General features: G+C 40.7%; 1 protein-coding gene across 10 annotated transcripts in view; it reads right to left on the bottom strand.

Moving 5' to 3' along the window:
- Positions 1 to 10,591: 10,591 nt before the first annotated feature.
- The window catches only part of SYTL5 (synaptotagmin like 5), a 138,214-nt gene continuing 122,365 nt past the window's right edge, over positions 10,592 to 26,440 (bottom strand). For all 10 annotated transcript variants that reach the window (XM_075196444.1, XM_075196446.1, XM_075196445.1 and 7 more), the window contains 6 exons: positions 25,677 to 25,779; positions 22,572 to 22,733; positions 21,150 to 21,261; positions 18,871 to 19,000; positions 16,771 to 16,979; positions 10,592 to 12,237 (listed from right to left, as the gene is read on the bottom strand). In XM_075196444.1, coding sequence (XP_075052545.1) covers positions 12,080 to 12,237; positions 16,771 to 16,979; positions 18,871 to 19,000; positions 21,150 to 21,261; positions 22,572 to 22,733; positions 25,677 to 25,779 — 874 coding nt within the window. In that variant the 3' untranslated portion in view covers positions 10,592 to 12,079. The remainder of the gene's footprint in view (positions 12,238 to 16,770; positions 16,980 to 18,870; positions 19,001 to 21,149; positions 21,262 to 22,571; positions 22,734 to 25,676; positions 25,780 to 26,440) is intronic.

Consider the following 26,440-nt stretch of genomic DNA (forward strand, 5'->3'; position numbering starts at 1 on the left):
GGTTTTTAATATATTGTGGTGACCCACTCCTCTACGCAGTCCAGGTACATTTATTGGTGCAAATCAAACAAGTTGATGGTTTTCTTATTATATATATTGTGGTGACCCACTCCTCTACGCAGTCCAGGTACATTTATTGGTGCGATTCATAAAAGTTCAGGGTTTTTAAGATATTGTGGTGACCCACTCCTCTACGCAGTCCAGGTACATTTATTGGTGCGATTCATAAAAGTTCAGGGTTTTTAATATATTGTGGTGACCCACTCCTCTACGCAGTCCAGGTACATTTATTGGTGCGATTCATAAAAGTTCAGGGTTTTTAAGATATTGTGGTGACCCACTCCTCTACGCAGTCCAGGTACATTTATTGGTGCGATTCATAAAAGTTCAGGGTTTTTAATATATTGTGGTGACCCACTCCTCTACGCAGTCCAGGTACATTTATTGGTGCGATTCATAAAAGTTCAGGGTTTTTAATATATTGTGGTGACCCACTCCTCTACGCAGTCCAGGTACAATTATTGGTGCGAATCATAAAAGTTCAGGGTTTTTAATATATATTGTGGTGACCCACTCCTCTACGCAGTCCAGAAAGATACCTTGTTGCAACGTTTTGGACTAATAACTATATTGTGAGGTGTTCACAATACACTGTAAATTAGTGGAAATGCTTGTTATTGAATGTTATTGAGGTTAATAATAGCCTAGGAGTGAAAATAAGCCCAAAAACTTGATTTTTAAACTTTTTATGTTTTTTTCAAAAAAAATCCGAATCCAATACCTTAAATCCGAACCGAGACCTTTCGTCAAGTGTTTTGCGAGACAAATCCGAACCTCAAAAATAACGAAAATCCGGATCCAAAACACAAAACACGAGACCTCAAAAGTCGCCGGTGCACATCCCTAGTTAGAGGTGCGTACATGTAAAGTACTGTGCAAGCTGCATGTGCTGGAGTTCATCCATGTAACAGCAGCATCCAAACATGCTCGTTCCTTAAGGTGTATGTAGAATAAAATCTAACACATTGGACCGCTCATTATTCTTATAGACATGTCGTTACACTGCAGAGTAGTATACAAGGTAAATCAAGAAAGCTGAACTGCCCTTATTCTTTGAATTAGTTCCACTTATATTGCAATTTTGTTATTCTAAAAACCCTAGCGAAAATTGCAGGTGACATTTATTGTGGATTTGACATTGATTGGTAAATGTGTACTGTTCCAAAAATGAACGAATATTAATGTGTAATTTGAATTAGAAAAAGAAAGACCCCAGAGGTCTGGCACAGACACTATGTTTGACCTGGATAAAATAATGCAATGAAATGAAAGTAATAACTCGTACAGGACAAGATCTTTTCTTATATGCAAGCACTCCAGGAAAATAAATATAAAACTAATAACTAGAAAATGTAAACTCGTACAGCAAGACACATATGTTATGGAATACACCATTAAATATTTCTATTGTGCTATTTTAACTTCAAATCATTTTATTCAATTTATTGTTCTTGACAATTTTCTCTACTCAGGAAAATAATCTGAATGATGTGTTTTTACTTTATAATATTTAATGGGCTTGATATATAATATTAAACACGAATTGTAATATCATGTGTCACTTAAAATCCCTGGACACCATGATCGAGATGTTCCTGTTGTTAAAGATAATATTTTTATGGCCATGCATGTTTCTATGGTTAGAGTACACCTAATCAACACAATGGAAATGTCAATTAGTCAGACATTTGCAAAGTCTAAATCCTAAAAGTGTGAATATTTAGTATATTTCTACTTACCTCCTCCCTTTACTGAGAGAAGTATTGACATGGTGAACACAAAAGGTGTAAGGAGGAGGAGCCACAAATATGGTTGCCACCTTAGTGTGGAGACAAAGGGGGAGATTTAGCAAACCTTCTAAAAAGGAAAAGTGGATTTGTCACCCATAGCAATCAGATGTTAGTTATCATTTTCTAGAATAGCAGTGGGCAACAGCCGGTCCGCAGAGTACAGGGGCAAACGCAGGATTTGTAGAGGGGGGGTTTCCACACCACGCCACCAGTGGGCATGACCAGCATGCATGGGGGCGTTGCTATAATTTTAGACAGTGCTTGGCTGCTCTCCAACTCTTCCTATTCCCATAATATACATGGGCAATGCTGCGTGCACTACTGCTAGGGGCACGCAGCTCTCCCTTTTCCAGCCACCTCAATTATGCAGTGCCCCAGGCTTTGGTGGGGGTTTCCGGGCACTAGGAAACCCCCTCTGTTTGCCTATGGAGTACCAGTGCACCGCCGATCCGTCTCTTGCGACCTCCCATGCAGCTGCTCCCGATCTTATTAGGAGTCACTTAACCTTCTCTGCACAATGCCAGGAGTCCACGCAACATGCCTGGAAGAGGAGGGAATGCACTGTGCAATACTTCCTTCATCTGTACGGACCCTTTGAAGGCTGGAGGGCCCTCAGCTACTTGATGTTGCCAGAGCCATCTTAGCATCATTATAGGCCCCCGGGCACAGCAGTGCACTGGGGCACTACCTATACATCCACTCACCCACTTATGTACAATTATTATGTGTATGTTGTTTTCCGTCAAGGTCAAGATTGTCACTCACCGGACTGTGAGTGCCATTTCCCGTGTGTTCAGGAACCGTGGCCGTCCGCCATCCTGAGGGTCTGCGCATGTGCAGCCCTTATCAAACCTTCAGTACCTGTTGCTTTTAATTGATTGGATGATCAGGCAACCCTCCCTATTTAAACCACCTGTTATCATTACCTGGTTGCCTGATCTTGGAGTCTCATTCCCCATGAGCCTCTGAAGGTGTTCCTGTGTTCCTCGTGTATTCAGCTCCTGCTGATTCCTGTTTACTGCTATTGTGGTTTCCAGACCACTTCAACTCTCCTGTGTTCATCGTGCCTGCACTCAGCTGATTCCTATCTGCTATTACTACCGGACTCCTGTTCGTTTCAACTCTCCTGTGTTCATCGTGCCTGCACTCAGCTGATTCCTATCTGCTGCCTCCGTTACTACTACAGAGTTCCTGTTCGTTTCAACTCTCCTGTGTTTATCGTGTCAGCTCTCCGCTGCCTCCGTTACTACTACAGAGTTCCTGATCGTCTCAACTCTCCTGTGTTTATCGTGTCAGCTCTCCGCTGCCTCCGTTACTACTACAGGGTTCCAGACCGCCTCGACTCTCCTGTGTTCAGCGTGCCTTCTCTCCGCTGCCTCCACCACTACTACTGGATACCAGACAGCCTCAACTCTCCCGTGTTCATCATGTTTCCAGTTTCACTTACTACTGCTTCCTGAGTATTGCTCGTTGATTCTGGATTACCTGCCGTGCGCTGCACCAACCTGATTACCGCTTCCACCCTCCAGTGGTCTCTCCTCCTGCCGGCCTTCAGCCGTTCAGGTATACCTGCACGTCTCTCTGACAGCCTGCTCTCCTGAACCGCGGTATGCATACTTTCCATTGACTTTGCTTTTGTATTGCATATCCATCTGGACTGAGTTGTGTTCTCCTCCGGAGCCTCCTATCCACTGAAGCTATTGTTACCATTGACTTTGTTTCCTATTGCATGGATAGCTATTGTGACTTTGTATACTTCTAGCAGTGCTTGTCAGTTATCGTTGTATTGTGGATATCATCGTGGGATCAAATTCTGTGTGCCCCGTGTATACTCTGCTTTACATTCATCTCCTCGTGCCCCTCCTCACATATATATATCAGTGGTACAACTTGCTGAGGCAGACCACTGACTCCTGTTCCCTGTGACACTAGTTTCAAGTATCCTCTCACATAAGCAGTGGTACAACTTGCTAAACGCAGACCACTGACTTCCCCGTTACCTACTTTCACCTGGATTCCATTACTTCACTATAGACAGCGGTACAACTTGCTATATGCAGACCGCTGACTCTCACTACCTCCTCGCTACTCCTGGACATTCCTCCTCACTATAGCAGTGGTACAACTTGCTATACGCAGACCACTGACTCTCCTCACGTTTCCTTGTCCATCTGGTTCCTCGTGTACATTCATCTACTCATTACCAGTTGCTGCTAGTCATAGACTTTCATTGAGCATTCTCTCACCATCTGCTGTTTCTCCTGTTCCGTTGTCACCCTGCTACCAGAGAACCATAGTACCAGCTATATTACTCTGGTAAGTCCATCATCTGGTGATATCCTGGGCAAAGACTCCTAGTGCCCGTGACAGTAAGATCAGGCCATGACAGACCCAGGTGCGGAACCTATAGCTAAAGAGATGCTGCAGCATCTGGTTACCCGTATTGAACAACATTTGCTGCGGTGTTACCGGGCGTTGGCCTCCCAGGGAGCATCTGTGCAGGATGTCACAGCTACTGTTGATGCTCCTGTGCCTTCCTCCGTTTCCGCAGTGCCATCCCAGGTGTCTACTGCTTCCACGCTTCACCTGCCTACTCCGTCAAAATATGATGGAGACCCCAAAACATGCAGGGGTTTTCTAAATCAATGCTCAGTTCATTTTGAGCTTCAACCTCACAATTTCTCTACTCATCGTTCCAGAGTGGTCTATCTCATTTCCTTGTTTTCCGGACAAGCTCTCGCATGGGCTTCCCCTCTGTGGGAAAGAAATGATCCATTATTACAGGATAGTGCCAAATTTATTTCCACGGTTCAAAGTTTATTTGATGAACCTGGTCGTGTTATTTCCGCTGCATCCAGCATCCTCCGTCTACGTCAGGGTTCTCGTACTGTAGACCAGTACGTCATTCAATTTCGGCTATTAGCCTCTGAACTTCAGAGGAACACTGAAGCGTTAATTGCCGCCTTCTGGCAGGGGCTTTCTAATAAAATTAAAGATGCACTGACTACTCAAGAATTACCTACTTCTCTAGAAGATTTGATTTCTCTTTGCCACCGTGTAGACATGAGATTTCGTGAAAGAGAGTCTGAAAAAACAACTTCATTTAAAGCACCTCTTCGCTCAAGCCCTCAAGTTTGCCCAGTTTCATCTCCGGTGATACCCATGGAGATAGGTCGCCCCAAATTAACTTCAGAGGAGAGGGACCGAAGAGTAAAAAATAGACTTTGTATCTATTGTGCTGATTCTACTCATATACTCAATTCATGCCTTAAAAAAATCGGGAAATGCCAGGCCCTAACCAGTTCTGGAGAGGTGAAGTTAGGATCCCTGGAGTCCTCTCCATGTTCTACGAAATTAAAAGTTTGTGCTTTTGATGTTACAGTTTCCTTTGCTACCAAATCCTTTAAGTCCCAAGCACTTATTGACTCTGGAGCTGCAGGAAACTTTATTTCTAAATCCCTCGTGAATCAATGGTCCCTACCAGTGATTACTTTGAAAATACCTATTACTGTGACTGCTATCGATGGATCACGCATTATTAATGGTCTCATCACCCAGAGTACGTCTCCAGTAACCCTTCAAATTGGTGTATTACACCAGGAAGAAATTTCATTTTTAATTCTTCCTGTTACTACCAGTCCTATTGTATTAGGCCTTCCATGGCTTCAACGTCACTCTCCTCAGATTAACTGGCACACTCCTCAAGTTACGTCTTGGGGGCCTGAATGTCATCATCGTTGCCTCTCTCAAGTCGTTCCTCTCAAAATACAGCAATCCTCCATTTCACCTTGTTCACCGGGACTTCCTCCTCAGTATGCTTCTTTTGCCGATGTATTTGATAAAACTCAGTCTGAACGTCTTCCTCCTCATCGTTCATGGGACTGTCCGATCGATCTTCAACCTGACAAGACTCCTCCCAGGGGACGTGTGTATCCACTTTCGTTACCTGAAACTCAAGCTACATCTGAATACATCCAAGAGAATCTCCAGCGAGGATTTATTCGACCTTCTACCTCTCCCGCTGGAGCAGGGTTTTTCTTCGTAAAAAAGAAGGATGGGTCATTCCGCCCCTGCATAGATTTCCGTGGACTTAACGCCATAACTATCAAAAATCGGTATCCCATTCCATTAATTACTGAGTCATTTGATCGTATCAAGGGAGCCCGGATCTTTACCAAGTTGGATCTTCGTGGTGCCTACAATTTAATTCGAATCAGGTCCGGTGACGAATGGAAGACAGCTTTCAACACCAGAGACGGGCATTATGAATATTTAGTAATGCCCTTCGGGTTATGTAATGCCCCCGCTGTTTTCCAGGGTTTCATTAATGAGATCTTCCGGGACTTGTTATATGTTTGTGTCGTCGTCTATCTGGACGACATATTGATCTTTTCGCAGGACCTGCCTTCTCATCATCAACATTTGGCAGAGGTCCTTTCCAGACTCCGGAAAAATTCATTATTCTGCAAGTTAGAAAAATGTTCATTCGAGTTGCCCCAGATTCCATTTCTGGGATATATTGTCTCCGGAGTTGGTCTTCAGATGGATCCAGAAAAGGTGAATGCTGTGTAACATTGGCCTCAGCCAACTACTCTTCGTGCAATTCAGCGTTTTTTAGGTTTTGCCAATTACTATAGACGCTTCATTCAAGATTTTTCCTCGATTGCATCTCCTATTGTGGCCCTAACTCGTAAAGGGGCCAATACTAAACAATGGTCATCTGAGGCTCTTCAAGCCTTCCAGTTTCTCAAAGAGTCCTTCTCCTCTGCTCCTGTTCTTCGACAGCCTGATGTGACGCTTCCCTTCTTCCTAGAGGTAGATGCCTCTAATGTTGGTTTAGGAGCCATTCTCTCCCAAAGATCGGAGCAACAAAAATTCCATCCTTGTGCCTTTTACTCTCTGGGTCTTCTGCCTGCGGAGAAGAATTATACCATCGAGGACAAGGAGTTGCTGGCTATAAAAGTAGCATTAGAGGAATGGAGATATTTGTTGGAGGGAGCTTGTCATCCTGTGACAATTTTTACTGATCATAAAAATTTGTCATATTTACAGTCTGTTCAATGTTTGAATCCTCGTCAAGCAAGATGGTCTCTTTTCTTTTCTCGTTTTGAACTAATCATAACCTTCAAACCAGCTGCGAAAAATAAAAAAGCAGACGCCCTATCTCGAGCTTTTGTGACATCCTCAGACGTTGAAGATGGTCCTAACCACTCTATATTAGACCCCAAATGTGTTTCTCTGGCTGCTTCTTCCACTAAGGTGCTACCATTTGGGAGAACCCTCGTGCCTCCTGCTCTTAGGAAGAAAATCCTTTCGTGGTTTCACTCTTCTCGTTTTTCTGGACACTCTGGTGAACGTAAGACCTTTGAAATTCTTTCTCGAAGTTACTGGTGGCCTTCTATGAGGAAAGATGTCAAAGATTTTGTGGCTGCGTGTGATTTGTGTTCCCAGTTTAAGACTCCCCGCAGAACTCCAGCGGGTTTTCTTCAACCACTACCCATTCCTTCCAAGTCGTGGACCCATATTAGTATGGACTTTGTTACTGATCTTCCTCCTAGTAAAAACTGTAATACTATTTGGGTAGTGGTGGACAGATTTTCGAAGATGGCACATTTCGTCCCTCTGACCGGTTTACCTTCTTCATCTACTCTGGCTGTTTATTTCATCAAAGAAATCTTCCGTATTCATGGATGTCCTTCCGAGATTGTTTCAGATAGAGGAGTACAATTCGTTTCCAGATTCTGGCGGGCCCTCTGTAAGACCTTGGGTATCCGATTATCACTCTCATCCTCCTACCATCCTCAATCTAACGGACAAACCGAAAGGGTCAATCAAGATCTTGAGACTTTTATAAGGATGTTCTCTTCAGCCAACCAAGACAACTGGGTAGATTTGCTTCCATGGGCTGAATTCGCTCATAACAACATGTATCATGAATCCTCTTCTAAAACTCCATTCTTCGTGGTTTACGGTCACCAGCCGTCTTTTCCGGAATTTCCTGCCCTCCCTCCCACCCAAGTTCCTGCTATAGAGACTGTTTGTCAGACCTTCAAAAATATTTGGTCTCAGGTCAAAACCTGTTTAAAGAAAACATCTGCTAGATATAAGTCTTTTGCAGATAAAAAGAGACGGGCTATTCCACCACTGAAAATCGGAGATCGTGTTTGGTTATCAACCAAAAATATTCGTTTGAAGGTTCCATCTATGAAGTTCGCTCCTCATTTTATTGGTCCGTATAGGATCATTCAAGTGATAAATCCAGTTTGTTTCAAACTTCTACTACCTAAGAACCTTCGTATTTCCAATGCCTTCCATGTGTCTTTGCTCAAACCTCTTATCATCAACCGTTTCTCGGTCCCTCCTTCAGCACCTCGGCCAGTTCAAATTCATCAAGAGGAGGACTTTGAGATTACTCACATATTGGATGCAAAAATTTTGCGAGGAGTTCTTCATTTCCTCGTTCATTGGAAGGGCTTTGGTCCTGAGGAGCGGTCATGGATCAAAGCAAAAGATCTCAACGCTCCAGCTCTTCTTAAGAAGTTTTATTCCAAGTTTCCGGACAAACCCGGTTCCAGGTGTTCTGTGCCCACCTTTAAAAGGGGGGGTACTGTCACTCAACGGACTGTGAGTGCCATTTCCCGTGTGTTCAGGAACCGTGGCCGTCCGCCATCCTGAGGGTCTGCGCATGTGCAGCCCTTATCAAACCTTCAGTACCTGTTGCTTTTAATTGATTGGATGATCAGACAACCCTCCCTATTTAAACCACCTGTTATCATTACCTGGTTGCCTGATCTTGGAGTCTCATTCCCCATGAGCCTCTGAAGGTGTTCCTGTGTTCCTCGTGTATTCAGCTCCTGCTGATTCCTGTTTACTGCTATTGTGGTTTCCAGACCACTTCAACTCTCCTGTGTTCATCGTGCCTGCACTCAGCTGATTCCTATCTGCTATTACTACCGGACTCCTGTTCGTTTCAACTCTCCTGTGTTCATCGTGCCTGCACTCAGCTGATTCCTATCTGCTGCCTCTGTTACTACTACAGAGTTCCTGTTCGTTTCAACTCTCCTGTGTTTATCGTGTCAGCTCTCCGCTGCCTCCGTTACTACTACAGAGTTCCTGATCGTCTCAACTCTCCTGTGTTTATCGTGTCAGCTCTCCGCTGCCTCCGTTACTACTACAGGGTTACAGACCGCCTCGACTCTCATGTGTTCAGCGTGCCTTCTCTCCGCTGCCTCCACCACTACTACTGGATACCAGACAGCCTCAACTCTCCCGTGTTCATCATGTTTCCAGTTTCACTTACTACTGCTTCCTGAGTATTGCTCGTTGATTCTGGATTACCTGCCGTGCGCTGCACCAACCTGATTACCGCTTCCACCCTCCAGTGGTCTCTCTTCCTGCCGGCCTTCAGCCGTTCAGGTATCCCTGCACGTCTCTCTGACAGCCTGCTCTCCTGAACCGCGGTATGCATACTTTCCATTGACTTTGCTTTTGTATTGCATGTCCATCTGGACTGAGTTGTGTTCTCCTCCGGAGCCTCCTATCCACTGAAGCTATTGTTACCATTGACTTTGTTTCCTATTGCCTGGATAGCTATTGTGACTTTGTATACTTCTAGCAGTGCTTGTCAATTATCGTTGTATTGTGGATATCATCGTGGGATCAAGTTCTGTGTGCCCCGTGTATACTCTGCTTTACATTCATCTCCTCGTGCCCCTCCTCACATATATATATATCAGTGGTACAACTTGCTGACGCAGACCACTGACTTCCCCGTTACCTACTTTCACCTGGTTTCCATTCCTTCACTATAGACAGCGGTACAACTTGCTATACGCAGACCGCTGACTCTCACTACCTCCTCGCTACTCCTGGACATTCCTCCTCACTATAGCAGTGGTACAACTTGCTATACGCAGACCACTGACTCTCCTCACGTTTCCTTGTCCATCTGGTTCCTCGTGTACATTCATCTACTCATTACCAGTTGCTGCTAGTCATAGACTTTCCTTGAGCATTCTCTCACCATCTGCTGTTTCTCCTGTTCCGTTGTCACCCTGCTACCAGAGAACCATAGTACCAGCTATATTACTCTGGTAAGTCCATCATCTGGTGATATCCTGTGCAAAGACTCCTAGTGCCCGTGACAAAGATATGTATTCGCAACAGCAAGATCGCATGTACAGACAACAGCCGATACTGGAGTGATTAATCCACCTAAACATTTTAATAAAGATAGCTTGAAAGTTCTGAATAAATCTCCTGGAATAATATAATGAAAAGTTGGCAAGCCTATGGGGCCCCAATGCCCAGCGTGCCCATACGTTAAGACAGCCCTGGATGTTGCCCCTCACTGTTCTAGATTGCACTGACTGGTTGCTATGGGCATCACCTCCACTTCTCTTTTCGGATAAATCTAATTAAAATACTGCCTTCCCAGACAAACTGTGTTGTTTAGATATAGATATACTGTATATACATATATTAAAAAAAAACAAAGAAACAATATTTTCACACATACTGACCTGACCAAAATAAAACTAAACAAAACTTTTCTTTAAATAAGGATGCCTTTAATACATTGTATAAATGCTCTATAAAATTATGTAAGTAAAGAAATGTTTGTTTTTGTTGTGATGAAACCTTACATAATCTAAATTTAAAAATAGCATATAACAACACATGAATACTCAAAACATCATGTTTGGAAATATGCCTTCTAAGTATAGACACTATTAAATGTATTGAAAAATGAACTTATTTTTATTCATGAAACCATGTATATATGTTGCTCACATCTTAATTCAAATACAGGTCTTTTTAAATCACATCTAATTAGAACTGTATGCAACTTGTTTCAGGGACCTGTCTCAAGGGAGTAAAATAACGAACATATAGAATGAATATACAATTATCAGCCTGAGAGGAATATGGCTCAGCATTGGACGTGAATGATGAAAATATAAGGAAATACTTGTGATTTTTAAAACATATACACCTACATTATGCTAACAGGACTCAGGTATACTCGGGACTGATAAGTATAAGCAAATACATCATATTAAACTTATAAGTCTTCTACTTTTGTCTACAATAAATATACTGTACAGTGAAATTATTTGGCACATCTTCATAACAAAATAATGTTTTTGGATTTATGAAATGCCTGAATGCTGTGTTTATGTCACTGTAATCTTGAGTACTGCTTTTTGTATTATCAAAACATTGCAAAAGCAGTTATTTTAGTGTGAAGAATTTTTAGAACAGTATGTTATGTTTTTTAATGAATCCATACGCAGACGATAAGAAATAATTGTAATACACTACAGACTTGGTGTAAGAAAAACAAAATTTTGCATTTTCCATTTTCTTTAGACAGACATAATATGGAAGGACAGGAGGATTTGCCTATTTGTAACTACTTATTGTGAGGTATCCTTATAACATGACAATAGAATGAAATATGTTTATAAATAAGATACTTGGGGACCTGCAGCCTTGTCTAGTGATTCGCCAATACAAAAAAATGTTTACTTTTAAATTTCAGCTGTCTATACATTTATAATAAATTATAGTCCCTTTATGCTCTAAATTAGTCAAGAGATTCCAGGCAGTCGGCAGCTAAACCCCATTGTTTTACTAAATCACTGTATTTCTTTTGGGGGAATTGGTAGTGAAATAACCAAGAGAAAGATAAACTAAAATTTACCCTTCAAAGGTTAGTTCAACTTGTGCAAAAAGGAAGTTTGGTCAACCAAGTGCGAATTAATGCCAAACACAGAATTACAGTGAACATGGCTGGAACATGGTTCATTGCACAAACAGTAGACAAAGTGAAATTCGGCTCCAACATCTGTGCTTATTCCCTACACACTGAAAAATGATGCTTAGCACATACATACATTCAGATGTGACAAACATAATCCAATATAAAATAAAATAAAAATAAGTTGAGGTTACTGGGCTTTTAAGGATTACTTTGCAGAACATGATCAAGTATTAGATTCCTGTATATAATTGAAGTTAAACACATTTGGCACTACATTACAGTACATGCACTTGGTATCCCACCTAAATACAGATGTATAGTAACTATCCTCTTGTTACAGTAACATAAGCCATGGCGGGAGTGCAATCAATTCTTAAGAAGCAACACAGATAAGCCAAGCATGAGCTCAGAAAGTAAGAAATAATAGTCTATTTATTACATCTTCTAGAATGTCCTGATAGATCTATGACTTCTGACTGGTATTTTTGCCCTTTGCCATGGTGGATCTCAACATCAGGGCTCCTTCAACCGAGGTTCCAGGACTGTCCATCATCTTTTGCCACAAATACTGTTCTTCACCTTGAGCATCCATCCAGTCAACCTCGTTTCCGTAACTTGTACCTGTAAAATGTAAGGAACAGATGGAACAGCACAATTTACTCACTTAATCAGGTCTGTCTTAACATTTCAAGTATTACATTCTGAAAACGACATACGCCATTTTACATTGACACTTCTCTCTCTCTCTTATATAAGATAGATTTGTCATATTAAATTAACTTCAACAGTAACCACAGAAATTTTACCTTAGGCTCCAAGCCACTTCCAGCAGCAGCAGCGAGCATTGGTTCACTAGCATTAACTTTTTCACATCCATCACACAGGGTCAAGTGTAGGTTTTTGACAGCGTGGTTTGCCTCTCACCAAAAATATATCCCATTTCTTTCTCTCCACATATTTACAGTATAATCTATTCAGACTAGAACGATTACATTACATTTTTTACTGCAAAAAGGTGCAATTGCTTTTGCAGCACTAAAAATGGCAGTGCAATAGTAAACCTGGTATAGGAAAACTCCAGAATCAGCTGTAAACCCCCCTCCTCTGCTTTACCCTTTGCATCTCCAGGGGCTTTGGCCCTAAGGACACGAATCTCAAGAAAAGTGCCCTGATTTCTAAAAGATGATTTATTTACTATAACCAAACTGTTGTGTGAGGATCAGCATAGCTATAATAATAATATCTCTTATTAGTGTCACTCATAACTTTATACTGCGTACACATCCATGATAGGAGTGATTTGAAATGTGGAGTATTTGGGAAGCTAGCATCCTCCATATTCAGGTCCGGACTTACATTTTCTTGACCCCCTCTCTTAAACCACCTTTTTCTGTTTTGCCCCATATTCTCCCTATGGTCATAGCTCACAATAGTTCCAATACCCACTGCTTCCCTGAGATAAATACATGGAATTAATTCAGCCATAACTGAGCCCATGGGTACATGTTTATAAAATGTAAATAGATAATCACATACAACATAAAAATAAATACAATGATGTGCAGAACTAGCAGAGTGCTGTCCCTACTGCCCCAAGCCTATGTTGTCTTTTCACCATTCCGGGCCTGCCCCTGTCCATCCATTTCACATACACATTACTGAGTTTTTATTGATGCCTAAAAGTGAATGCCTTTGATGCAGGTTTGAATGCAAAATGTTAAACAGTCTCACAGAATGTAGACTTGTACATATATATTCTCCCCTAAGGACAAGTTAGTTCTTTCCTTTTAACATAAAACCCCTTAGGTACACAAAAGAGTGTCCTTGTAATGCATGAGCGTGTTCCTTCAGGGGCATGTATGTATGAGAGCCTGTGTGCAACCCAAGAGTTTACATCTGTGACTTAGTTGGCCAGGATAAAAAAAAAAAGAAAACCTGTTTTGGGAGGGAGAGCGTGACTAACGGGCTAAGTTTCGAGTGATGCTAGTTAAAGTATTGTAACTCTTTGACTATAACCAGATCAAGTAATGCCAACTGAACCCTACTGAGGTGTGAGTTTGACATAGACATGCTGCAAATGGTTGAGTGTGTCTGAATTCTAAGAGGCAGATTCTCAAGAGACCAGTGATGCCAATGTGTCCCTGGAACATTCCACAGCAGGGCCTGATCAACCACTAGGCTGACCAGGCTGCAGCCTGGGGCGCTGGGTCCCGGGGGGCGCTGCACTGTGGGTATTTATTTATTTATTTTTTTTAAATAGTTTTTTTTTTTTTTCTTCATTCATTTTTTTTTCGGGGTGGGGGAGGGGGGGGTCGCCGCTGGGGATCGCCGCGGGGGGGTGGAGGGCTCGACGATCAAAAGCATTGGTGGTCAGTGGTTAGCAACACACAGCCAATCGCCAGGCTGCCTGTTGCTGTGCAGCAGACAGGAAGCAGGACGTCTTCACTTCCTATCTGCTGATCTGAGGAGAGGAGCGACGCTGGCACAACTACAGGTAAGTGAAGGGGGGAACTGCCCTGCATATCTATAGGGAGGGGGGGGAACTGCCCTGCATATCTATAGGGAGGGGGGGGGGAACTGCCCTGCATATCTATAGGGCGGGGGGGAACTGCCCTGCATATCTTTAGGGAGGGGGGGGGAACTGCCCTGCATATCTATAGGGAGGGGGGGGGAACTGCCCTGCATATTTATAGGGAGGGGGGGAACTGCCCTGCATATCTATAGGGAGGGGGGGGGGAACTGCCCTGCATATCTATAGGGAGGGGGGGAACTGCCCTTCCTATCTATAGGGAGGGGGGGAACTGCCCTGCATATCTATAGGGAGGGGGAGAACTGCCCTGCATATCTATAGGGAGGGGGAACTGCCCTGCATATCTATAGGAAGGGGGGGAACTACCCTGCATATCTATAGGGAGGGGGGGAACAACCCTGCATATCTATAGGGAGGGGGGGGGACGACTACCCTGCATATCTATAGGGAGGGAGAGGGGGGACTGTCATGCATATGTATAGGGAGGGAGAGGGGGACTGTCATACAAATCTATAGGGTGAGAGGGGGGGGCTGCCATGAAAATCTATAGGGAGGTAGAGAGGTTGATATGTATGAAGGAGGGCAGAGGAGGGGGGCTGATATATGTGACTGGGGGAGTTTTGATGTGACGGGGGGGATAGCTAGCTAGCAGAGTGGAGGTAAGGAAAATAGCTGCAAGGGGGATGGATGCAGGGTGGGAGGTAAAGAAAATGGCTGCAGCAGGGGTTAAGGAAAATGGCTGTGGGGGGGTTGTGGTTAAGGAAAATGGCTGCAGGGGGTATTTAAAAAATAGAACGGCTTTGGGGGGCAGAATCTCATGATTGTGTGGTGGTCACATGGGTGGTCTCAGCAATCACTAGAATACTAAATATTAGTGAGATGGGGCTGGTAGAGGTTTGTATTTGATTGACAACAAATATTCAGATATTGCTTATATATGCCTGTCCAATGGGGTACTTTTAGCTGGCCATAATGGAGTGTTTTGTTTTAACTAAAGGGCCTAATCATTCAGGGTTTGCATTATAATACATTTTTGCATTTTCAAAACAGGACGCCAACTTTCCAGAACCCAGCGAGAGGATAACAAAGTTGCAAGAGAGAAGAGCAAGAACAGGTAAGAGACAATGGCACAATCTGTCTAAATTTGAATGCTGGAGAATACACTGAACATTCAAATTCAGGAGTGTTCCTATACACCTATATATTCGGAGGAGGGGGGGGGGGGGGGCGCTGCGGCCGTATTAGCCTAGGGCGGCCAGAACCCTTAATCAGGCCCTGGTCCACAGAGACACATTACCTCAATGTTCTGACTGAAATCTCTGCTCATTTTCCCTCACGCCCCATAGAGGTGCACAGAAAAATGAGCAGAGATTCCTTACTGCGATAGGCAGCAAAATGCGCATCTGAACATAGAGGCAATATTCGGCTGCACCACTCTTTGAACTAAATCTTTGGCATAGATTGAGAAATATGAGCTTGAACATATCAAAAGTGCAAAAGACAGTTACCCTGCTCTGTGAGTTGAGTGTTTTCAACAGCAAATTTAAATGACTGGTCAAAATGTAATAAATTGCACTTTTTAAAGATTCTGCCCTTGATTTTCACGCAGTCAGCGTACCTCACAATATATTCAGCTATTTCTTCAGATTACTTAGATACCAAAGTACTATGCACTTCATTCTGGTCAATAGGAAACTACATTATTCTAAATGATGGGTCTCCTTCTTTTAAATTAATTTCCTTAATAGTAGAGATTAGCGAAAATGTCAAAACTGTCACGGAATCCCCCTCCCCCCCAAATAACACAGCATTCTGAATTGCCTATTGTTGTCTAAGTTTTATTCACTGACAATAAATTCCACAAAATGTGAATGAAAAAATACATTGCGAAATGTTATTCCATGGGTATGGGAAAGCAAAACAGGAAGTAAAAAAATTGCACCGCTGGCTGTTGCGCCATGAAACTTAAATTGCACTAAATTCAGCTCATCTCTACCTAACAAGTTAGAGATGATTTGTTTCATAGTATAAAATTGTATATATTTTTCAATAGATTTGTTCTCATTTTATCAAATGCAGGTGCAGGATTGTAATGCATCTGCTGGTTACATAATATAGTTTGTATTCTAACAATAACACCCATAGTACAGCGTTGTACATTCTGGTAAGCGGTTTCGGTCAGTGCTATGTATGTACATATTTATACAGTGTATACTATCCACAGGGCCGGTGCTAGGGCCCTTGGCGCCCTAGGCGCACTGTCAAAATCGGGCCTTGATGATGATGTCACGCCCGACAGTCAGTGAGTGGAGGGGAGGAGATGGAGCAGAGAGGCGGCAGTGTTGATCAATAGCCCCTTCCCCCCCCCTCCCTGTGGATTTATCTGAACGCTGTGCGGCGGCCGTGGAAGGTATGGTCAGCGGTCGCCGCACAGATTTTAAAGTAATTTTATTTCTAAGGCGCCCTCCAGAGCCCGGCGCCCTAGGCAAGTGCCTAACCTTGCCTAATGGGAGTGCCGGGCCTGCCTATCCACACTTTTGCACCTCATCCATTCTGTTTTATGTCATAATACATCAGTTACAGAGCACTCTATAAAGTGTTTAGTCACATGACAGAGTACTTACCGCTGCCACTGCCCAAAGACACTCCACCCAGGAAAATGTTGCTGGACAAGGATTCCTTATCCCACACTGTAAGCTCAAGGCACACATTATGCAGATCGCTGGGCTGGAGACTGGTGAAGGAGAACGTGTGGTTCCACTGAGGGTTCACAGACTTTTTAATTATGGAAGTTTTATGCTTTGTTGATTTGTTGTTATCTGGTAATAAATATCTGCAGGGATGAAAAACAACTAACTTAATAAATTGTTAGCACACTCCAAAATAGACATCATACCCAAAATGAATACAAATTCTACTCCGAAATAAGCTGACTACCTCCACGGAGGTTGAATTGCTGTAGAGTAACTTTATTTGAAGCATTTGAATAAGAATAGGAGAATGCTCATTTTAGCTATTACAGAGAATTCACATTTTTAATACATGTGTATATAAATTTAAAACATTTTAAAATCCCTACAATGGAAATTGAGGGACACCCAATCTGCATTCAGTGGTAGTCACTTTAACGGTGCTGATACCACCGACAGTGACTACCACAATGGTACCAAAACGAAAATGACTTAGCCAACTTACAAGAAAGGAGGACTGACCTTAAGAAGGACAGATCAAGTGGGCGGCAGTCTGATAAGAAATCACGATCCCCAGTAACAACGGAATGTTGTTACTACGTCATTTTCAATTGCGACTTGTGTCTCACTGTTTTTAAAGCGGCAATGCCACTTCTCATTCCACCTAACTATTAAACTAAGGCTTAAGTGTATTAGGTGGGATACATTCTTGCCCTTCTTGAGCAGAGCAGTCTAATGTGCTTTTGGCTCGACTGGGCTATTTTTGCTGTGGGTACATTTCCTACAACGAGATATAGGGGTGACACTATGCCCCATCATATTGAGATTAGCTCATCAATTTCTTCTATATTCCCTTCAACTGCAATGACTGGTGCTTTCATTTGTAACGGCTGCTGTATTGGTGTTGGACTAATTTAAATTTAATTTCAGGTCTTTTACTTTTAACTTCAGATCGGCAAATAAATCCCAGTACAGCCTCTCAGCATATAAATCTACCATTAAAGGAAAAATATTCCTATTTATACACAGGATTTTGCCACCATTCTTTGTCCTAAGTATGAGCATCTATAATGATAACAAGACTTGAGTTACAACTATTATTAATGGACTTTAGTAGTAAAGTGACACCCAGTGACCAAATAATAACATACAGAATGCTTGCATGAGATTTCCTTCAAACTACTTAAAATAAAAATATTATTCATACACCAAATGCTACAGACATTAACAACAACCCAAACAAAACTGAAAAAATATTCATATATAGAATATAAGGTCATCTGTGTTATCCATTATTTTATTATAATATGTGCTGTGTCTGCACGCTAGTAGACATTCATACTGTATTATTTTATTATAATATGTGCTGTGTCTGCACGCTAGTAGACATTCATACTGTATTATTGTATTATAATATGTGCTGTGTCTGCACGCTAGTAGACATTCATACTGTATTATAATATGTGCTGTGTCTGCACGCTAGTAGACATTCATACTGTATTATTGTATTATAATATGTGCTGTGTCTGCACGCTAGTAGACATTCATACTGTATTATTGTATTATAATATGTGCTGTGTCTGCACGCTAGTAGAAAGTCATACTGTATTATTATATGTGCTGTGTCTGCACGCTAGTAGAAAGTCATATTGTATTATTATATGTGCTGTGTCTGCACGCTAGTAGAAAGTCATACTGTATTATTATATGTGCTGTGTCTGCATGCTAGTAGAAAGTCATACTGTATTATAATATGTGCTGTGTCTGCACGCTAGTAGACATTCATACTGTATTATTGTATTATAATATGTGCTGTGTCTGCACGCTAGTAGACATTCATACTGTATTATAATATGTGCTGTGTCTGCACGCTAGTAGACATTCATACTGTATTATTGTATTATAATATGTGCTGTGTCTGCACGCTAGTAGACATTCATACTGTATTATTTTAGACTGAAAAAAAGCAGTAAACAAACCCTAATTTATGTTGCCAATATTATGCTTCTATAACACATTAAAACGTAGCCTTACCCTTTAACAAACGTGTCTGACGTCCCCCCTGATTTCACCGCCGTCAAATTTTTGGCCTCCTTTACAAGTACCTCCAGTATTCCTCCACTTGGCATTGGAACTTTCTTTGACCTCCTAAAACTTTTCTTTCCTGAAAAATTGTAACAGTATTGTATTGAAAATGACCTCTACATCCTGCGGGCTAAGGTTTTGTCATGAGACAAACAATCTGTGTAATTTCCATTCCTATATTAAAACTGAAACTATACCTACAACCTTTCTAAATCCCATAAAAATATTATTATATAATATACATTATTGTATTATATTTTGTAAAGGACATATTATATTATTATAGTCTCTCTCAGCTACATCACCCTCCAGTCATCAGTTTATGTAGTTTGCAGGGGTATTGCCAGGGTTAATTCCTTACCTGTGAAGAGCAGCAAGTACAAGTACCTCTACATACATAGCTGTACAGTATTGGCCTGAGTCATTAACCCAAAAAAGGAGTAAATGTTCTCTGGGACAAACCATGTTACAATGCAAGGGGTGCAAATTAGTTTATTATTTTACACATAAGTTAAATACTGGCAGTTTTTTCATCTAGCACACAAATACTTGCTAGCTTTATTATTACACTGACATTTAAAGTTGATCTAGGACATGTCCTACTCCACCTATAAATCTGTCCCCACATTTTAAATTTACCTCCCCCTCCAATCCAACATGGTTTTGTCCGGGTGCAAATGTTACTCCTTTTTTTATGCTTTGCTCTCCTTAATGACTCAGGCTCTATATGTATAGCCTTTATAGTAATGTCAATAAATGTGCAGTCATTATAGGAAAACAATACTAGCAAGAGACCGTAGTAAATATAACAGGGTGTAATATTCATTTACAAAAGTTCTAAATTAATATATAAAGAATAATGCAGCAGGGAAAATAGAATCCTTTGAGCATGTAGAGGTATGTTAGATGTTTGGGCTAGAAAGGCCTGCATTCTAGCTCTGGCTGTCATAAATATGATTTTCTTGCCTTCGGTTCCTCTTTAAAGAGAAAGTTCTATGTAAGGGCACTTGCCAGGCTGATCCTGGTGTGAGGTTCTCTTTGCTGTATCATCTCTGCACTGTGTCTTTCAGTCATTGACAGTATAGGGTAACTGTGCAACTGACTGTTCATAACACTTTTGCTGCTCAGTGACAAACACACTCACATCAATGGTTTCAAAATCATTCAGTGCTTTTCTATATAAATCACGGGACAGCAGAAAAACATTTCAGATTATCAATGCATTTGTGCGATCCAGAAAAAAATCATGCACTATCTAATAATTTATTACACATAAGAGGCAGAAAAAAAATATCTGACGATGTTCAATTAATAAGTTTTGAATCATAAATGTTGTCATTATATACACAAATAAAACAATTGTCCTTTGTTCACTGCTACCCACCATACTGTAATCTTCAGACCATGCACTAACAAGCAGCCTGCAGCCATCAGAGTTGCCCAGAATAGCCCGACTATCCCATCTGTTCTATTCACAGAGCTAAAGTGGCTTCAAATATTTTATTTTGCCTAATAACAGAGGCAGGCTCATTGGCATATGGTGATAATGAGATCAATTTAAGGATAAACCATTTAGTTTTTACAGTATCTTCTACAAACTATGTGGGAGAATTTGCAATATTTTATATACAAACTGATTTCTGATAAAAAAGGGTTGTGTCCATCTTCAGGCTACTTTAACTTATTGGTATGAACATGCTCTCCTGCATTTTATACAAAATACAATCATGTTTGTGTCAGAGCAGACCACTAAACAATATAAAATATACAAAAATAAATTACACATGGTTTCTTGCATAGATGTCCATCATAACAGACAAATTAAAATTCAAACTTAACATATATTGATTGTACAATGTAGTTTCTAAAGTACACTAGAGCATGATTTATATATATTTAACGTGTATATATATTACTTGTATGCTATGCATATATCCAGGGCATGTACCCAGATGTCTATTACGATTGCTTCCCTGTTCAGAGCAGGGACTCAGAGGCTAAGGTGCCCAGGTAGGATAGCAGGGCGCCCCTGTAAGGGCAGTGCCCTCACGCCGTCCTTAATGGGCTTACCGTGCACCAGCAGCCCTACAGCTAGCAAAAATATGATGGCACATGACAAAAAGAGTTAAATGAAACTCATGATGACACTGTGATTGTTCCCATTCTACTACATTTCTTACATTTGCAATAACCTCCATGCAAAATCCTGCTCTTGCCTGTGTTTTTACCTGTTGTCAGTGGTTCCAAAGGAAGAGTTAAGTTCTTCTCAGGAGGAATATAACGCAAGCCAACTGTAATCTCCCCCTTATACTGCAGAGTAACATCAGACATCATATCCATCTTAAAAACAAGACATTTACAGAGTAAACATTCCACTTAATGTAATATCAGTTGTGTTTCTAAAAATTTAAAGTTACTGGCATATTTGTCCTTTAAGAAATTTGTTTAATATGGCTATGCCCTCTCGAAATAGACTCCTTTTTCTAGGCAAAGTTGTATTACAAGTTATATAAATAAAGTAGGACAACCAACACTTTATATCTAAATAATTATTTATTTTCATTTATTTAGCACCAATCATATGCACAAGCGCTGTACTGAAGATATGTAATCATTCAATCAATCAATCAGTCACCGCTCAATTGGAGCTTACAATCTAAATCCCCCACCACACAGCAACACACAGGCTAGTGTCCATTTTGTCAAAAGACATTTAATCCATGCAAACGACACACAGATAGGGCCAAAGTGGTAATTAAACTCATGGCCCAATTACTGTGAGGCAGCACTTTTAACTACTGTGTCACAACATATTTTGCTTTATAGTTTGAAGCAGAGCAGGGAAAGAGGGACATGATAGAAACTTTCAAATATATTGTGGGTTTGAACAAGGTGCAGGAGGGAAACATTCTTCAAAAGAAGGGACGTATTAGAATATGAGGACATACACTGACACTGGAGAGAAGTAGGTTCAGAGGAAATTTGAGGAAAAATTACTTCACAGTGGTAGTGGATAAGTGGAATAGCCTCCCATCAGAGGTGGTAGAGGCTAATACAGCAGAGCAATTTAAACATGCTTGGGATAGACATAAGGATATCCTTACAAATAATAAAGGCTCAAATAAGGTTTGAGGTTACCCTGGGTTAAAAATGGGCAGACTAGATGGGCCAAGCGGTTCTTATTTGCCATCAAATTCTATGTTTCTAGCCTCTTTTATTTCTTTAAACAGCAGGGAAATATTACTTCTGGATGTCATATGACATGTTCAGTTGATGTGGACTTCGCTTTCGTCAGTCAGAGATTGTGGCTTATTAGATCCACTCACCAAGTGTATGTGAGCGCAGATCTATGTGTTTGTACCCGTAACCAAGTGTGCTAGTAGATATGTTTTCTTATATTAACCAAACGTATTGACGTATTTAACTTGGGTTGTCCAGAACTTCCTGGTTCCTCTTCTGTAGAACACCACCTTCACTTTTTGAACTATCAGTTTGCAGATTACCACTAGAAATCTGCAGAACACAAATGATTTCTTACAGGAACTTTCTGCTTCTAACTGCTTAATTGTTCCTTAATAATTTCCCTTTATAAAAATAAATACACTTTTAGTGTATACAATTGGATAAAAATAAAATGATTAATGGCCCACCTTGGGTTGAAGAGTGAAACATTCATCTTCTTGGTTTTCAAAATTCCATGTGTCAAGTGGAATATTCACTTCACCTAAGAAGCTGTTACGTCCAAATCGGTCATTATGCCACACAGACAGCTGCAAAGTCCTGGTTTCGAGTTGTGTGTGGCTGATTACATACTGGGGGGAAAAAATTGTAATTAGTATTAGGTTCAGGTAAACGTCCTGGGGTATAAAATCTAGCTCAATATAATGACAGTAGAGGGTGAAGAAATCTACAGTCCCCACTCAGAAACATAGTTATCTTCTAACAGGGCCACCTTAACAACTTTATGGGCCCCCGGGCAATGCAGTGTACCAGGCCCCTAAAAAAGAAAAATAATAAAATATATATATATATATATATATATATATATATATATATATATATATAAAAATAGAGTGTGTGTGTGTAAAAAAAATATATATGTATGTAAAAAAAAACGTGATAATATATATAATCACTTTTTTTTTACATATATATATATATATATATATATATATATATATATATATATATATATATATAGGGGCCCCCTTAACTTACCTTAAGTCCGATCCTCTTCTTTTTTCTGCGCCGCTGAGTCTCTTCTGCCCTCTTCCGTGCTGTGGTTGCAGTGAATGCTGGGCGTGACATCACGTCCAGCATTCACTGCGAGCACAGCACAGCACGGAAGAGGGGACCAGGGAGGGAGCCGGATCACCGCTGATGTGACCGCAAGGTAAGTATTTAAAAATAATTAGGACGGGCCCCCCTTGCCTGCAGGGCCCCCGGGCACCTGCCCATCGTGCCCAATGGAAGAGACGGCCCTGTCTTCTAACACACAAATGCTAAAATGAACATTACAATTCACCCATCATTATTTGATTCTCCAAACTGCTAAATTCGAATTATAGCTGCAACATTATTATTATTGTTGATTCGTAATGTGCCAAAGTACTCTGCAGTGCCATACAGTAGGGAAAACAGGACACACACATAACAGGGACATAAAAGGTAGACAAAATAAATGCAGACATTAAAGAAAAGGATTGGGAGGGCCCTGCTCATTAGAGAGCTTTCACTTAAATACAGTTCATCATTCTAATTGGTGCATCTGCCTGACACCGTGAAAAACCAAACAGGAAAATGACATAATCTTGACCCATGGGTTGAGCATGACAACAGATATGCTTCCTTGCAGGAGTATGTGTGGGTGATTCCCCCTCTGAATGTGCTGTGATTACATTAACGCACCCTTACTGTACTTACCTTTGTTTGCACGTCCCTTCCCTCTCCCTCTCTAAGTATATTAACTTGTCCCACAGTCTGCACTGGGAATTACATTACACATTTACAATGCGTATTTTAGGTAACAAAGTGGACTTGTGTCCAACTATAAAAGAGGTCCAATGACTCTCTTACAGAAATAGTTGGATCACTTTATATTCATATTTTTTCCGTATATGGCTGGAAGTAATGTTATCTAGCATTCCTGCAGCCTGCATTTCTTGTGTCTATCCTCAGATCCCATATACTGCAGAATACAGATTCATTTCTAATATCCAACACTAAGTAGCTAGCGCTGATCTCTGCCTAAGCTTCTCAGCGTGCTTTATTTCTACAGTTTCTACTTCAATTTGCCTGATAGTTGCTAGGATACATTAAAAAGAGTAGATGTGGCTTGTACACTGATGAAAATGCATATAGAAATTACAAAATATGTTAAAATGCCTTTTAAAAGCTAGAGAAAAGGAAAGAAGAAAAACGGATGCTACACGGTAAATTGAAAATTGTAATCTCTTGCACTTTGTTCCATAATGTCGTATTTTACCTGCCAGTCAGGAACTGCAATCAGAACTCATTACTGTTGAATGACAGAAATGTATATAAAAAGAGACTTCACTAAAGTAATATGAAAGCACTTCTGCCTCACAAACATAATGTTCTGCAAATCATTCAGTAATAAAATAACAATGTAAAAAAGAAAACTGAACACACACACTGGATAAGGCAAACTGTACAATTTATTATTCTTCACCATTTTGTTGTTTTGTTACTTCCCTTGAAATGTTGGGTCTTTTATTTTTCTATAGTTTACCACATTACATAAACTCTTTTTGTTTTTGCCATCATTAAATAATTTGAGCCTGCAAGCACACAGCCATTGTTCCCCAAGATTTGTCCAATCTGCTAGAGACATGACTTCTACATAAACAACAGCATTATCATCCTTTATTTATAGTAAATTCCGTAGTGCTCTACAATTGAAAACAAACAATAATAAAACAATACTGGGTAATACAGACAGACAGACAGAGAGGTAAGAGGGCCCTGCTTGCAAGCTTACAATCAATATCCTTGTCATTCTTGTAACAAATCAGAATACAGTTACACAATGACCCTTAAATCCCCGTCCCGCAGAAGAATTATGTTTGTCAGATTACCCAGTTAATGTAATTTCCCACCCTCACTGTTTGGGGATAGAGACAAATCTCAGTCTTTTCCACCCCTAGGCTTACCGTTCCTAATGCAAAATATTGGCCGATGTGTCGTTATATCATCATATTTTTTCAACCGTCTGTTTCCAATGTGGTCTCTTATTTTTGCGCATAAAGAACTCATTATAATCAAGACACATAGATTAAGTAGAACGAGAGCGAGAGAGGACAATATAGAGAGAGGAGGGCTTAATTTCATAAAGCAGCAGAACCTGCATTGAACTGTGTAATATTTTGTGTGCCCTGGTAATGGCAAGTAGGGGGAAATCCATAATAAAGGGTATGGGAACTTCTCTGATCTCCTCCTAGAGTTCCATCCAGTAGAGCTACATGGTATTGTGAGTGCTGCATGTGCACGATGAGGATTATTCGGGTGTGCTAACATGTATTTGGGAGTAAAGAAGCACTTTGTTTCTTGAAGTAACTATCCTTGCGGCTTTCACTATATGTACTAAACTATATTTCTCACATTAAGAAATGACTGATGTGGTAGAAGGAAAACCTTGACAAGTAAAATATTAGAGAGATAACATACCCACAGTATGATTTAATTTTAGGGAAATTCCAGGCTATTTGCAATGAGGCAGAAGAACAGATTCTCACCTTGAGAACTTCATTGAAATCAGGATTAGTCGTGTTGGTCTTTATTTTCGTCTTCCGCTTACTTTGGCGTGATTTGTCGGGAAGAAGATAAGCCTTCACATAACTAGAAACATGAAATTGTATATACTGTGTTAAGTCCGCAAGATAAAAAAATCCCTTTTCAAATTGAAATTAGCATACAGATGAGAGGAACTGCAGCTTGAGGTGTAGATCTGTGATTGATCTGACAATGGTTCTTTTACTGCTCACACAAATTGGATGTATGATTTGCTAGTTTGTACACAAAGCCATAACAAACCCCAAAAATAACACATTTGGTTTATACCTTAGAAGAGTTTAAGCAGCTTTCTTTGACTAGGAGTCGCTAAAAAAAAATGTGTCCTACCCATTAAAAGTATAGGACCGTATCTCGTCCAGCTCAGAGCTACACCAAAAAATCAAGTGCTTTTCATCATGTCCCCCACACCTTTATCTCATTTGCATAATCTTGCTATCCAAAACAAAATTGAATTTTTGCACTGCTTTCCAAAAGTATCCAGGAAACTGCAGCGGTTCCAGAAGAGGACCCAATGTTCAGGAAGGGATGGTTTGGGACTGGGTAAAGTTTTATTGGGAACTGGAGTAATTGTTAAATTAATACTCTTGATTTACTCATAAAAATGTTGCTTTCAAATATCTTCAGTATAATAATCTAATAAAGTGCTTTGTGGGCAGTACCATATACAAAAGGCAAGAATTCTGCTCTGAAAATAGTGTACATTGAT

This window comes from Mixophyes fleayi, chromosome 2 (genome assembly GCF_038048845.1).
Source record: "Mixophyes fleayi isolate aMixFle1 chromosome 2, aMixFle1.hap1, whole genome shotgun sequence".
Classification (NCBI taxonomy): domain Eukaryota; kingdom Metazoa; phylum Chordata; class Amphibia; order Anura; family Limnodynastidae; genus Mixophyes; species Mixophyes fleayi.